This window comes from Condylura cristata, unplaced genomic scaffold, assembly GCF_000260355.1.
Source record: "Condylura cristata isolate star-nosed mole 26May11 unplaced genomic scaffold, ConCri1.0 scaffold00012, whole genome shotgun sequence".
Classification (NCBI taxonomy): Eukaryota; Metazoa; Chordata; class Mammalia; order Eulipotyphla; family Talpidae; genus Condylura; species Condylura cristata.
The window spans coordinates 29792311-29808692 of record NW_004567113.1 but is presented as its reverse complement, the minus strand read 5'-3'; the positions used below and the strand labels follow the sequence as shown (position 1 = coordinate 29808692).

General features: G+C 42.0%; 1 protein-coding gene across 1 annotated transcript in view; it reads right to left on the bottom strand.

The window, feature by feature from the left end:
* Positions 1 to 16382, bottom strand: part of LOC105853537 — a 102839-nt gene that overhangs the window by 57187 nt on the left and 29270 nt on the right. The window contains exon 6 of the mRNA XM_012724020.1: positions 7941 to 8005. Coding sequence (XP_012579474.1) covers positions 7941 to 8005 — 65 coding nt within the window. The remainder of the gene's footprint in view (positions 1 to 7940; positions 8006 to 16382) is intronic.

The following is a 16382-nucleotide window of genomic DNA, read 5'->3' as shown; positions in this document are numbered from 1 at the left end:
CTTCCTGGTGGCCAGCTCTTTCTGCACACCTCCAGGTGACAGAGACACTAAGCGCAGTCCAAGTGGGAAGGAAGCTCTTTCCCTAACGCATCAGGCCCAGGACTTACGCCTTCAGAGTAAGCCAATCATTTAGGGGATTAACCAGCACAGGACTGGGGCTCTCCCTGCATCTAGGGAGGACATCCCCAGAAGGAATGCTGTTAGAAATAAGCAGCCATTCCCAGAAGGCAAGCAGGCCACTTGAGACCAGTATAGCACAGCACAGTATCAGGCAGCCGTCCCATCCACACAGCACAGCTCCAGGAAAATAGAAGTTTCTAGATGGTGGCTAGCAGGCAGCAGGCAGCATCGGGAAAGTTTAGGTGCAGCTTAGTCAGTGTCTCTGTCACTGACACTGGAGTACAGGTTTTGAGTTGGAGCACACAGGAAGGTGGTTAAGGAAGAGAAGAGAGAGGGCCCTGAAAATGAAGGGCATTCCACAAACCTAGGTGCTCTGAGCATGCGATCTCATCTAATTTCCCACAACGACCGTGCAGAGTAGGAATTACTGTCTCCTCTAGACTGGAGAGAAAACTGAGTTCAAAGAGGCCTTCCAGTTTTGCTAAAATCAGAAATTAACATCAGGACAGTCTGACTCCAAAGATATTGCTATCGTCACACAGTCATTTGTCACAATTACGGCTTTTCATATCAATCTTTACGAACAGAATTCCTAATGCTCATTTCTCCCCACGTCATTAATTTCCTCCTTCAAATTATTATATGTCCTAAGTTAGAAAGTTCATTTCTATTCTATCCAGTTACTCCTCTCACGATCCAGTTCATTTCTATTGGCTCTGGGAGGAGGAACAGAGTCAGATCTATCTGGGAATGGTGTTTGGAGGTAGTCAAAGGGGAAGCCAGGGTGCTGGATGCATAAAACTGACCTCATCTTCTGAGGGGTCCCCAAAGAACACAGGTGCACCGAAAGCAAAGACCAACCTTTGAAGAGGGGAGCCAGGGTATGTTTGGGGAGCCCAGGTTCAATGTTTGGGAAGCCCTGGCCAAACGCAGAAAATGAGATTTCTTTATAGCATTTCCTATGCACACACCGTGTGTCCTGGGACTGGCCGGCCTGCTTCAGGCCTAAGATCCTGAAGAAGGTATGTAAACATAAAGGTTGGGGGAGGATAAATAATCTTGAGTTTTTAAAATTTATAGTTCATTTTTATGAAAAATGAAAATAATGTAAATATGTTTCCTAATTCCCTCATGTCATCCTTTTAATTAAAATATTGTACATTTATATAATATAAATATTTTAAAACAAAGGACAGTCGGCCACGTATCCTTTCCACCTTTGATAATGGAAGATCCAGACAGTGACCTTTTAAATGAAGGACAGAAGTTTATTTGGTATTTCGGAGCACCATCTGGTGGATTAATTAACAATGACAGTCCAGAAGGAAAGGAAATCTTAAAAGGACTGAACAATGAGTAATGGAACCCTAGAGTGTTCATACCTTCTCTTTTCTGTTTTTTTTTTTTAAAGATTTATTTATTTATACATACAGAACTGGGTACAGGCCAGAAGTGCAGGGGAGGTGAGAGGATTCACCAGAGACGTGGGAAGAAATGAGCACTAGGAATTCTGTTCTTAAAGATTGATATGAAAAGCCGTAATTGTGACAAATGACTGTGTGACGATAGCAATATCTCTGGAGTCAGACTGTCCTGATGTTAATTTCTGATTTTAGCAAAACTTGACTGATTTTAGCAGAACAGGCTGACTGATGAAGTACACTGCTGAGGGGAGCAGCGGGCGGGTCAGGAGAGGTCTACCGCATCATGTGGATCACCTCTGGTGCCCGGGATTGAACTCCCACTAAAGTGGCTGTGGCTAGCGTGCGGTGCTGCACCTTAACCCACTAAGCCACCAGGAAGGGTCCCATACCTTCTCCTTTCTTTTCCTTCACTCTCAGTTATCACTAGCTCATTTACTCCTTCTTTCCTACTTTTCATTTCCTATCCAGTCACTCATCCTCTCCTTCCTTTGTTTACACTGTAAGCTTATTTATATGCATGCCACCTGTCTGTGTTGCTGAATCCTCAGAGTGGCTAAGGTTCTGCCTTGGCTATGCCTAATTTTAAAAAGCCAAGAGATTGCTAAACTTCCAATAGAAAGGCAAGCAAACATTTGCAGTTGTAAAATTTTATTTTCTTCCAGAGACTGGATCTTTCTGCCCAGATGTGGGTGTATACTCCCCCCTAGGGGTTCTGTTTGTCTATTTAACAGAGAAACAATAATTATAACAGAACCCCTTTTGCATATTTTATTTGTAAATAATGACTACAGTTGACTGATGATTTAAAGTACTTTAGCCTGTTGTTCTGAGACAGCTGCCCAATGGCTTCTGAGAACGAGAAGAACCTTCTTAAAGGTCCTCCTATCTCAAATGAACCATAAAAATATAAATGAGGGGCCCTCCCTGGTGGCACAGCGGGTTAAAGCACAGCACTAAGAAGTTAAAGCCACTGCAGTATGAGTTCGATCCCCACCCCGGAGGTGACCCACATGGAGCAGCAGACCTCTCCTGATCTGCCTGCTGCTCTCCTCAGCAGTGTACTTCGCCAGTCGGCCTCTTCTGCTCCCCACTCTGTCTCTGGTGAACCCTCTCGCTGCCCCTGCACCTCTGTCCTGTACCCCAGTTCTGTATGCATAAATAAGTAAACCTTTAAAAATGTATATACAAATGAGTTGAATGGACAAATGGAAGACATTAGGGAGTGGTGGAGACTCCTGAGTGCTGAGCCTTTGGACTTATCCACAGGACTACATGGTTATTCTGATCTAACTAGCTCTTCCAGTGTACGAGGAGAAAGCTAAGATCTTGATTTTTCTGAACAATCTTTATGTTTTTAAATGCTAGCTCGCTTTTTAAAAGTGAGTGTCAGCCAAAAGGGGGCCCTCGCCCAACCATTGACCTAAGGCAGTGGCAATTTGAACTTTATTCACAAGAAGATCCAGTATGAGCAAGCACAGAGTCTAAGGCTGCAGCTCACTGGATCACTGTCACCAGGCCTACGCACCTCTACCAACTCACAGCCAACCCTATGTCATAAACCCCTCTCCCTGGCACAGTCGTGTTATAGGCTTATGGGGAGTTCACATACGCTACAGCTCACAGTTACTTCCCATGTGCCTTGAAATAATCTAAGATTTTCAGATTTGGGATTCAACTAGAGATAGCTTAGAAGAGCTAAGGAAAGCAGTTATGGGCTCTATGGACTTGCAGTTTGTACTGCATGTCCAAACATAGGATTATGTAAGTTTAAAAATATATTGGAGTTTAAATTTAAAATGCCTTGGCTCCAATTTTGGCCAACTTGTCCTACAATACATCCTCCTGTTTCATACTCTCTTCTCAGGCAACCCAGAAGCACTTTACTGCTAACTGATTTAGGAAAGATATTGATACCATTACATATTTGTAAGAGAAAAACAATAGCTTCCTTCCTCAGAGTTCTCTGGAAATAGTGCAGGCTTGTTGGGCTTGTTTCAGTTTCTGTTTTGGCATGCTGAAAACTCATAGAGGACATACATGACATTTCAACCACAAATTCAATGGCAAAATACTTGAAGGACACCTTTGCTCAGGCTGCCATCACACAACACTATGGACTGGTGGCTTCAGCAACAGACATGTGTCATCTCACAGTTCTGGAGGCCGAAGCCCAAGATCAGACTAGCTGATTCCACTCCTAGCGTGGCCTCTTCCTGGCTCACAGACAGCCACCTACTCTCCATGTCCTCACATGACCTTGCCTTCTGCAGTGTGTGAAAAGAGCACAAAGGAGCTTTCTGGTGTCTTTGCTTACAAGAACATTATTCTTATTAGCGTCCCACCCTTATGATTCATTTCACTCTACTTCCTAAAGAGTTTCATCTTCAGATACAGCTACACTGGGGGTTAGGGCCTCAGCAGAATAATTTAGTGGGGACACAAACATTCAGTCCACAGTGAAAGAGCTCCATTACACTTTATCATTTGTAAAATGGCTCTCGAAACTAAAATAAGGAAAGCATCTGCTGTAATGCAAATAAGAAAAATTATGACTTTTTAACAAGGCATAAATTCTAATTTTGGATTTTTTTTTTAATCATAGCTAAATTAAGTTCCTTTATCTTGACTTCCCATCAGGGTAACGTTTTAAAACTTGAATAAGAACACTTGATATTTGCTTTCGTGTTTGCTCATTGTTTCTTTGTTTTGTCTTGTTTTGCTTTTTAATAATATCTCCATGTAGTCTCGGAAACAGTTCTTCCTTTATTGTTAAATAAGTTCCAAGCTTTTGCTTTCCATTGGATTTCAAAGCACTACTCATCACTTGAGTACTAGGTGTGACATTTTTTTTCAGAATTTGCCTTAGAACTCCAAGAAGCCATCAGTGTATCATTTCTGTTAGTACACTGGCTCAGTAAAAGTCTAGACTTCTCGGTTTTATCTCTGCTCTTTGGGGAATGAGTTATCTGATTAAACAAACATGATTTTGATAATGACTAACAACTTGCAATGTTTTCATTCATTTAGGATTTTTAAACATGGAATCCTTTGAATAACTGCTTGAAAGAATGCTGAGGGAGGCCCTCGGGTTCTGGACAATCGTCAATGGCCCAGCTCTCCCCGTTCTCCTCTCCATGCCCCACAGCCATGTTTGTCCTGCCCCCTGACTGCAGCTGACAGAGGCCGGACACCCAACGCTGGCTGACTGGATCCATTGGAAGAGGGACAGAGAAAGCCTAAGCCATAAGATACATTTGCTGGATCTGTTCTTGTCAGTCAAGGGCACCACTTGACAGCAGCCCAGAGGAATGATGCTCAATGCAACAAAAGAAACTCATTTGCAGAAAAAGGAGGAACAAAACAGGTGTATGGACCAAAGCAAAGATAAGAGAGCCTGAAATCTAAGCCCGACTCTCTGCAGTTCCTGCTTTCTCAGAACCTTCTTATCCTCCCGAGCCTCCACTGTAATGAGTTGACTCAGAGGGGAGTCAGCTCTTCACTGTTTTAAATTAGTCTCCCGAATGTAGGAGACTCGGAGACTTGAAAAAACGAAGGAGCCTGGGATCTGAAGTCTGAAGTCTGTTTATTAGGACTGCCCATGGGTATTTATAGGGTCTGTAAGTGCAGGGTAAAACAGGAAATGTCCCCGATGCAAAAGGTGGGGCGCATGTTTGTACCAGACATGGGGCTTCTTGCAGCTTCTACTTGAAACAAAGTAGTGGGCTGCAGCTGTTTGCAGGACAGAGTGCACTGTGCTCTGCTGACTTGTTTGTTGGCCTTACTGGGCAGTGTGCTCACCCATGCACAACATTAGCCAGGGTGGACAGGTACACTCGAGGTCCTGAAGAGTTAGCCACATTACATTAGTAGATAACTCAAGACAACTAAAGGACAACTTCTGTTGCAAAGGACGCTTGAGACCCACAGTTCCCAAGAGGAGGGGGCCATATGAGGAAGCACGGGGGGCTGGCCATGAGACAGAGGGCGGGGGGACCTGTGGACAGTCTGTATTATGGTTTCCATGGGAGGGAACAGGTAGGTTTATGACCACCTACTTTAACTACGTAGCAGGCTCTGGGCACCGGCCTGTCCCAGGCCTGGTTCTGGCACAGCACACAGGGCCGGTGCTCAGTGGCCCAGAAAAGAAGAGTCCTATAAGGGAGAGGGGTTTGACTAGGGGGTGGGGGACTTGTGTTGGGAAAGTGTGCCCCTGGGAGGAGGGTTTTTTCTGGGGGCAGGGTGAGCTCAGGAGAGTAAGATGGAGACAGGAGGTCGGCAAGGTGATGGAGGGATAGCACCAGGTTATCACGCCAGCATGTGCATTTAAGGAGATGTTAAATCATCAGATTTACAGAAGCTAAAAACATGTTAAAACACTTTGCTCAAACATGCTTAAAAGAAGTTCAGGAATTGGTGCAAAAATCCCAGGTAAGAGGCAACCCCAGGACTAGCTAAAGAGCCAAGTTCCTTACTCGCATGCCACAGTGTTTCTTCTGTGCCTCTGCTACCTTTGGCTAGTCTGGCGCCTCCAGTCTTTTTACAGGGTAGCATGGACCCCAGATTCCAAAATAACAAAGGCAAATTCCTCCCCACCCTCCAAAGATTTTCTGATCCTTTCTAGAAGGGAAAATATTGCCTTTGAGAGCAAATTCCCAAACTATCACTGACCTCTAAGCAATAACACAGAATTCATACCTTGCTCAGAATATCAACGGCTAACTTTTCACTTACCTACCATTTAAAATTGGTAGTACACATCATGAGAACGTCAGTCTTTGACAAAGCTGCCTATCGGTTTCTCTGTTTCTAACAAGTTTGGAAGTCTGCAGGATGACTCCACAGAACCCACAGAGCTTACTTCATCATTGAAATGTTGAAGACAATCCTGAAAACACCCATTTGCCTTGATTCTCTGCACTCATGACTTTTGGTCTACACACTCTGTTCCTTGTAACAGATTCACTCTCTCCTGGTCTCTGCTATCCATTTTGAGACTTCACATATCTTACTGGTACAATGAATGGATAATACATTTGGATAATACATTTTTGTGGCTCGTCAGTCCTTTGAGATTAAAACTTCCTTCTGGCAACAGGATTCAATACTTCTTATTCTTCTCTTTCTCTGAGCCTTTATTCCCCAAATAAAAGTATAAGTTATAAAAGGGAAGCATTAGCATAAATGAGCTGTGAGAAATAAATGAAATTTTTAAAAATTGAACTGCTTCTAAGCTACATGGCTGCCAGCTGCTTGATGATTATTATCTTTGGTGATTAGAAACATCTTAAAAATATTTTCACTTCTTAAAGTCTAGTTTTTAGGTAATGTAGTATGAATATGTGGCTGGTCTGATATTAGTTATGGTAAATATTTGGATCATAAATACATTAAAAGCATGAAGATGTATTTATCTCATTGAAATGCATTTGTGTCATGAGCTCTTAAAATGAACAATCTTCCAAAGAGCACAAACACATCTGGTGCACACCCACACAAACACACACGGTGCCACCGATCTGACAAGTGATTGCACTGGCTGGGTTGGTGGGTTCCAGGAAGAGACAAAGCAGGAGCATCCCCACACCTCTGGCCTACACCACACCTATTATATGCATAAAGGAAATTTTAAAAAATAAACCTTTTAAAAAAAGAAGTAATGCCATTTCATAAAGCTTATATAAATGTTTTAGTATTTTTAACTTCACCATTCACTCAATCATTAACCTGTTCAACCAATATGCATTGGACATGTATTAAGTCTCAGGCATTGTTTTCTGTGTCTTGATTACAGCAAAAATCAAAAACACTTTTGTCTTATTCAATCCACAACATGGAGGACTGTGGTACTATGTCCACTTTATAGATGAAGGAACTGAGACCAAAAGGGGTAGATTTACTTGCCCCATACAAACAACTAATAAGTGATAATACTGAGATGCAGAACCAGGTCTATATGTCTGTGAAGCCCATGTACTTTTCAATATACTCTGCTGCCTTCTACTGCTTTACTATAGTCAATGTTTATAGAAGGCTACTCTGGGGTCCTCCCAGGTTAAAGTGCAGCACTGTGAAGCTATTGCAGCCACTGCAGCATGAGTTATATCCCCAGTCAGGGAGGGGGCCCACATGGTCCAGGAGACCTCTCCTGACCCTCCCGCTGCTCCCCTCAGCAGTATATTTCAGTACATCTGCCTGTTCTGCTCCCTACTCTGTCTCTGGGGAACCCTTTAACCCCCACACCTCTAGCCTATGCCCCAGTTCTTGTTTGCAAAAATATACAAATCTTTTTTTAAAAAAAGGCTACTCTGAATTTCAAATAAAAAATATCAAAAGAATCTTTCAGTGACTTTCCTTTATAACTGCAAGAATTGTCTACAATTCCACAAGAACACATACCTTAGAAAGCTGCATGTTTCTTGATATTGTTCTTGTACTCTCTGTGCAAGAATGCAATAAAAATCCTAAAAACAAAGTGAGACATAACAAATCTTTCTCTCCACAAATATATACATATGTATATACACATATACACACACAATACACATACAACACACATGTAATACTATACAAACACACACATAGAGGGAGCAACCTTGTATAATCAGTTACCCTGTTTTTCCTTGGTCAAATCACATGATTTTAATTTGTTTTTAACCTCATATGTCTCCCCTGGAGTAAAGATTTATTTTTTTAAGAAACAGTTCATATTTATTTCATGAAATAAATTTCAGTGGCAGTAGTACTTTTAAAGTATTTCTAATTTTTCTTAAAGTAAATGCATGGGATTTTCAGGTAGCCTTAATTTATTAAAAAAATAAATCCTTCTAATAAGGTTTTTCTTAATTTTTAAATCATATAATTCTCATAATACAAATCGCGATGACATTAGTTGTCCTTCAATCTATTTCACAGAAATTTTTCACCAAATTGCATAATACTACACAAGAAGGTAACAAACTGATGTAGCAAATATATAAAAGGCAAAAGTCCATTTTACTTAACCCCTACCTAACTCTTAGACTTTGAGAAAATATGGTAGTTACTAGAAGGGTTTGAGAAGGAGGTTGGAGAAACAGAGGGAGTCAACCTGATAATGGTGAGTGGCACCTATAGCTATGGTGAGTGGGGGTGACGCACACACATGTCAGGTATGAAGCTGTACTCTCAAAACTGATAGTGTTGTAAACCAATAAAAGTTATTAAATTAATGTTTTTGTGTCCTTTGGGGAGACACCTAGGAGTGGAATTGCTGGATCATATGGCTCCATTTTTAGCAGTTTGAGAAGCCTCCACCGGGATTATAACTGAGATGAAAAAATTACAAAATGAAGAATAAGGCCCTCCCTGGTGGCGCAGCAGGTTAAAGCACAGCACTAAGAAGTTAAAGCCACTTCCACATGAGTTCGATGCCCGCCCCAGAGGTGACCACATGGCGCAGCAGACCTCTCCTGACCCTTCCGCTGCTCCCCTCAGTACTGTGTTTCAGTAGATCAGCCTGTTCTGCTCCCCACTCTGTCTTTGGAGACTCTACTCCCAACCCTACTCCTTGCATTTGTGGTCTACATCCCAGCTCTTGTATGCATAAATAAATAAATCTTAAAAAAAAAAAAACAAAAAAAAACCTCAGGGCTTGCAGAATTGCTGGATTTTCCATCTACAACTGGGGCCCAGATTATTCCTGACCCAGATGCCAATGATGCCAGGCTTCTGCCACTATTATAGGTGCAGTTCTCATCCCTGATCACCACAGCCACAGTCCTCACAGCCTTTCCCTCCAGAATGGCTAAAATGCTGACTGTCAAAGCTTACAGACTGAGTCCCTTTGTTCCCTCCAGGGCTGCTGCCCCCACTCTGGAGTTCTAGGCCCTGTACTGCACCCCCTGGGTATAGCAGAAAGGGTCTGTGGACTAATGTGGGTCCCAGTGATGTCACCTGAACTCCTCACTCCTCTGATCTAGGCAGTGTAGACAGCAGTTAAGAAACAAGTGCAGGCCCTCCCTGGTGGCACAACGGGTTACAGCGCAACACTATGAAGCTATCCACAGCCACTGCAGCACAAGTTCGATCCCTGGCCAAGGAGGCGACCCCCATGGCATGGCAGATCTCTCCTACACCCCCCTGCCTTACCCTGGCTGCTCCCCTCAGGGGTGTACTTCATCAACTTGCCTGTTCTGCTCATTACTCTGTCTCTGGTGAATTCTCTCATCCCCAGAACCTCTGGCTTGTACCCCAGTTCTGTATGCATAAATAAATAACTCTTTAAAAAAAATAAAGGTGCAACCCTAAGACAGACCTGAGCTAAGATAGAATGTGCTTTGAAAACTCCTTGCTCCTTTATTAACTCATCTTTAAAATGGCAGGAACAGTAGCCAGAGTTATTGTAAGGGAGAAATGAATTTCTCTGTATAACAATTATATCTGGCTTGCAAAAAATTATGTTAGCTCATTTATGTTACCCTCAATTATGTTAGCCACTATTACATAATCAGGATTTGTGTGCTTCTTGGCAATGCAGAAAATCATACTGCTTTGGCCTGAGCCCACCTTCCCAGGCCCAAAGCTCCCCCCTTATCTCCATCAGGGAAGGTGCCTTACATGTTCTGGCATAGCAGCCAGTAGAGTAAGGAAGCAACCTGCCTTCTCCCACTGGTCCCAAACGCCTCTTCTTTCCTACTCTCAGAAGCAAAAAGCACACACCTGAATGTTCCTTCCTTTGGTCCCTCTTATCCATGCACCTGGGGCTGATGGGGTTTGAGAATCCACCTCTGAATGCAGACTGCATATTTTATCTGATCCTTCTACCTCTTTAAAGGCTGCTACTACTCTGTCACAGAACACTCCACACGATGCCGTGTGCACTAGGCAGATGATACCTGCCTGACCACTGGCCGTGCGATGACAGGAATAAAGAAAAACACTGGCTGACAAGTACTTAGAAAATGACATCTGATATGAAAAAATGTTCAACACCCATCATAATCAGAGGAATGCAAATCAAAACCACAATGAGATACATCTTACACTAGCGAGACTGGCACATATTTTTAAAAAAACTAGCAACAACAAATGTTGGCAAGGATGCAATGAAAAAGGAACTCTCCTACACTGCTGGTGGGAATGCAAACTGGTGCAACCACTGTGGAAAGCTGTATGGAGATCCCTCGGACTACTAAAAATGGAGCTACCATAAAACCCAGCAATTCCACTCCTAGGGATCTACCCAAAAGACACAAAAACATTAATTCAAAAGAAAATACATGCACCCCTATTTTTATTGCAGCACTACTTACAATAGGTAAGTCCTGAAAACAACCCAAATGCCCAAAACTAGATGATCGGATCAAGAAGATGTGGCATACATACACCGTGGAATACTACTTAGCAATCAAAAGAGATAAACTCATGCCATTTGCAGCAATATGGATGGAACTGGAAGGGATCATGCTCAGTGAAATAAGTAAGAAGCAAAAAGAAAAATATTGAATGGTTTCACTTATAGAAGGAATTTAAGAGAAACCACTAAGACATAGGGGGGAAAGTGCATTGCTATTACAAGACAAAACACAACACAACACAACAAAAACAAACAGATAATTACAAACCAGAGATATCCTACAGGGGGACAGAGAAGGATCAGAAGGACGGAGGAATGTGGGGGACTACGGTGCTGATGGGTGGGTGAAGTGGAGGACAAGGGAAGTAAACATTGTTTTAAAGTGAACAATAATGTAAATAGATAAATAAAATATTTTAAGAAAATGACATCTGTTAAATCCAGAAGTTCACAAAATCCAAGTCATCAGCCCCCAATTCTAAAGTTCCATTAAATTTGTTTTACCCTGATGCTGTTCAGCCTGCTGCCCATTATTCCCATTGAATAAATTTAGAGCAAATTAATTTATTTTTCATCTTTTGGCAGGTTTCACAGTATTAGAGGAAAATAAAAGTGTTCTATTGATTCAATGGTGAATCTGAAAGGCTTTCAGATCTATCCTCAAATCAATGAATATGCTAAGAGTATAGAAACAAAACTAAAATAAAGTGCTAAAACAATGAAGAAGAGGAATAAGCTGTCATGTCACTGAAATCCTCTGGAAAGCAAACTTGAGAACTAAGGCTACCAGTAAATTTACAGCATAGTTAATGTAGTACAAATAGCCCCGGAGTGGGAAGGATCTGGTTGTGTTCAAGAACAGAGAGCAGGACGCATCAGCACTGTGCATGAGAAGTCAGTGCCTGGCAAAGTAGGGGGATATTAGCCACACTGCCCCTGCACACACATGAGCATACACAGGTCCACGTCTTTTGACATGGAACTTGTTAGAGATACTGCTCTTGAAACAGGAATCCTATTTGCTCAACCCTGGACCAGGGCTTGCCATGACATTCCCCAGATGGGACACAGACGTGAGCACAGTCTGTGCTCAGACCCTTGGGGTTACCCTCTTGGGCTCTGTTATTGCCTGTTGATAACTAGCCCCAGAAGAGGCAGGACGCCTGGGGCAGAATGGCCGCAAACAGCCCGCAGTGTGAAGCAGAGCTGACCAGTCCCCGCAACCTCACTCAGCCAGTCTCCAGCCACGCTGCTGGTCTGTGGATCCAAGCAGAGCTGCCCTGGTGGCCAAGTGGATCCATGAGGAAAGGAGTTGTCTTAAGACGAGTGATTGGGATGGTTTGTTCCTCCATGCCATTTCAGCACTAGCCAGTCCTGACAAACGATTTTGCATACCAGATCGGGAGTACTGGTTTGATTGCTGGGAAAGGCTTTTAAGGAGTCTGGTGACATTTGATTTACAGCAACTGTGTCATAAAGCCGTTACAGTGGTCCAGGCAGCAGAAGCATGGACTAAGGGAAAGAGGAATGAAGGTGAAGAGAAGAGAATGGAATCACGAAGCCTGTTGTGTAGTGGAGCAGAGAAATAAAGTGGTAGTTTGGGGGCTGGAGAAATATAAGAAGGGAAGGCTTAGTAAGCTGAGAAATAGAATTACTGGCAAGATGATTGCATGCTGAGGGGAAGGACCCAGGAGAGGGAGGGGCTCACTGTGAGGCTCACCCTGTTCTAGACCCTTCACTGCATCCACTCCTTTATTCTGCACAAAACTCTTGTCAAAGAGATAACATTCACACCCACATCTTACAGATGGGGCAACCTTGGCTTTCTGGGTGCATGAGGCATGAAGGGATTTATTCTGGCCCTTTGGGAGGACCAGTACCAGGTAGAGCTGAACCTGGACCAGTGGACATCACTTGTCTTCTGTTCACCTGACCATGGGGTAGTCTAGGTAGGAAGCGGGGGTGTGAGGGCCTCCTTCGTCTGTCTGCAGGCAGAGGGGGCTGGCAGTGCAGGTACAACACAGCAGACAGTCTTCTTAGAAAAGGAATTCCTCGCAGTTCTGGTGCCATTGTACAACAAGGAAAAATCATTTTCCTGCTTCCAGGGACAGTGATCAAAGACATTAGTTATTATTACACACTACAGAATCGTTCCAATTCTGTAAATTACAAAATTCCAAATATGCTTTTGAAATGAACTTATGCTCTCAACTATACTTGAACACTAATGACAATGAGTCCAAAATTAAAACACACAAATTATTTACTTAGATGGAATAAGCAAAAACAAGATCCTTCTCAAGGATCCTTTCCTGTGGTGAACACTGACTAGAATCATCAGAACAGGAAGTATGCAGATTTGAGTCTCCTGAAAAATGTGTTGTGACAATTGGCCAGTTGATAGCTCTTCAGTTATTATTTATGACAGACAATCTTGTGATATATTGCTTTCATTCTAAATAAAATATTTCATAATTCAAAGAACCATGAATGAATGGCCAGTTAATAAGGTTAAAGTGCGGCTATACAATATACCTGTTAAAAAATCAGATTTTTTAAACCTGATTTCTATATATCATAGTGTAGTAAGAGGAATAAAGGAAGATATATTACACAACATACAGCAAAACTGTATGTGTATGTGGAGAGAAACACAGAGAGGGAAAGTATAAGCACAAAAATGAGTTATACATATGATCAATACTATTTCAGGGGTTATTTCTTGAGGGTAAAAATATTGAAAGTTCCACTTCTAAGTCCCTGAAGTGTTTATATCTATTTTACAGTGTTTAATTATAATCTAAAATAATGAGTGATTAAAAAGTTCTAATACTTATCACAGCAGAGAATGTCAAAGATAAATCAAAAGGTATTAATGTTCCTTGATGAATCCTGTCTGTCATTTAAGCTTATCTGTAAACTCACTATTGCACGGACTAGTAACTTTTGTGCTTCCTTACACTCCCTCTTTTTCCAGTAAAGCTGCATCCTGTGCTCAAACTAGATTGTGCTTTGCAGAACACGTGCCCTCATGATCCTTGCAGAAATCAGTCAGCTAGGTTGAAAGTCAAAGGGGATCATTTTTTGACTGAAGAAACAGCAATCTTGCCTGGGTTAGCAGGAGTACCCAGAAGAGGGAGACAGGAGATGGAAAAGATAGGACGTCCAAGATTCTAGTTTTGATTCATGATGGACAGAAGGCTCAACCATGAAACTGAAGGACACGGGAGAAGAAATCTGACTCATCTCTCAAAGGGCCACAGTGTGCCCAGAGACATTAACAGGGTGGCAGAAGTAGCTTGACAAGGAGGCAAGAACAGAATTTGAGTGGTTACGTCTCCAAACACACGCAGACATCAACTTGAGGATGGAACATTTTAGGGAAGGAGTAAGATGGTGGCCAAGATTTACCATGAGTTGGGCAACTCAATACTTGGCGGGAACTGTGCAGGGCTCACACGCACTATCAAATGAGGTACCACAGAGAGACAGTCAGCCTTTCCAAGAGTAAATGTCCGCAATATCCTTCCTCCTGGAGGTATACTACATATCCTATTATATATCCTGTATTTCCATGTTTTGGATCCCTTAGAAAACTATGGTTTAACTTCACCAACAAAGTTAGGGCCTCTCTGGTGGCACAAAAGGGTTAAATCTCAGCACTATGAAGCTATCTGGCAGCCAATGCAGCACAAGTTCAACCCCTGCTCAGAGAGCTGACCCACATGGTGCAGGAGACCTCTCCTGCTCCCCTCAGCAGTGTATTTCAGTAGATCTGCTCCCCACTCTGTCTCTAGTGAATCCTCTCACACACAACACCCCTCTACACCTCTGACTCTTATATGCAAAAATAAGCCTTAAAAAAAAAAGACATATAAATAGCCAAAAGGCACATGAAAAAACCATCACCACCATTTATCAGCAGGGAATGCATATCAAAACCACCATGAGCGACCATCTCTCACCAACCACCTCTCCTGGTGAGAAAAGCCCATTGTCAAAGAGACCAGAGACAATAAGTGCTGGTGAAGATGTGGAGAAAAGAAGCTTCTGACACTACTAGGAATGTAGACGGGTCCAGCCTCTATGGAAAACAGTATGGAGGTATCTCAAAATACTACCTAGCAGTTCAACTTCTAGGTATCTACCTGAAGAATGCAAAAACACTAATTTGAAGGGGAATATGCATGCCTATGTTCATTATAGCACTATTTGCAGCCAAGTTATGGAAACAACCTAAGTGCTCAAGGATAGAAGGCTGAATTAGCAAAATGCTATTATTTATAATTAAATTCTAAAAAAGAGGAGATTTTTGCCATTTGTGGCAAGATGTGTGAGAGTGGAAGGGATAATGCTAAGTGAAATAACTCAGGAAGAAAAAGACAAACACAGAATGGTTTCACTTATATGTGGAATATAGAAAAAACAAACAGTCTGATAAAATCAAATAACCAAACAGAGATAACTGACTGGAATTGAGGTGATAAGAAGGGGTGGGAGGGTAATACACTGGGGAAGGGAAGTAACGGTCTATGGTGGAGGAGTGTGGGAGCAGTGGGCGAGGGGGGAGTGGCAGGACATGCATCTGAGGAGGTGTGGTCCTGTCACGGAACCACACAGTACTGTGAAATAGTTTTACCTCAATCGGAAAACAAATTAAAAAGCTATGGTCTACAGAACTATATTTGAATTTAGGTCATAACTTCTTTAGTCTATTGCTACAGAACTGCCAAAAAACTTGATTTCTTTTTTCAAACTCAAATTACTTTGTGCTAAAATGACAAAATTTCATGGAACCTTCAATTAATCTTTGAGTTGTACTTATTCATGACACATCATCTCCACTTGACAATGAGATGAATATGGTCCGCTTTGAGCATTTAATCAACTACTGATCACATAAGGGTTCAATTTTCTCATGAGTCCCAATGAATTCAGAATTCTTGAAAATGTACTTGATTTTAAAACACTGACTATTCCTAAAGAACTGCAAAGTTTTTTGTTTTTTGTTTTTTTTAAATGAAGGCTCAATGGTATTTGCGACATGCCTCCATTCAGGTACTTTTAGCAAAGCTAAGTCTTTAATTTAAGACTGTGCAATGGGCTCTATTGGAAAAGACATAAATAATGGAAAGTAGAGCCTGGAAAATGGCAAGCTGGCTCAACCTCTTGAAGCACTGGTTGTTAGATCCAGCTGCAAAAGGTTGAAGTTATAAAAAATGCATGCAGAACTTCTTTTTAAGTATTAACACACCACTATTTTAAATGTTGGTTCTGACTGAGAAATTCCTCTCTGCAGGTGTTTTTTTGTTTGTTTTGTTTTTTTTTATCCCCCATAACCTCATCAAGCTGCCAAGGCCTCAGGAGACTAAACAAATTGCTAACTTAAAAATTCATTATACTATCTCCTCTCTCTCCAAAATATAAAATGTACTCTATAATTTGCTCTTCTGAATTCCCAGGGACCTTAATCTTCCAGCTCTGTGTGTTCAAATGGCGTCACC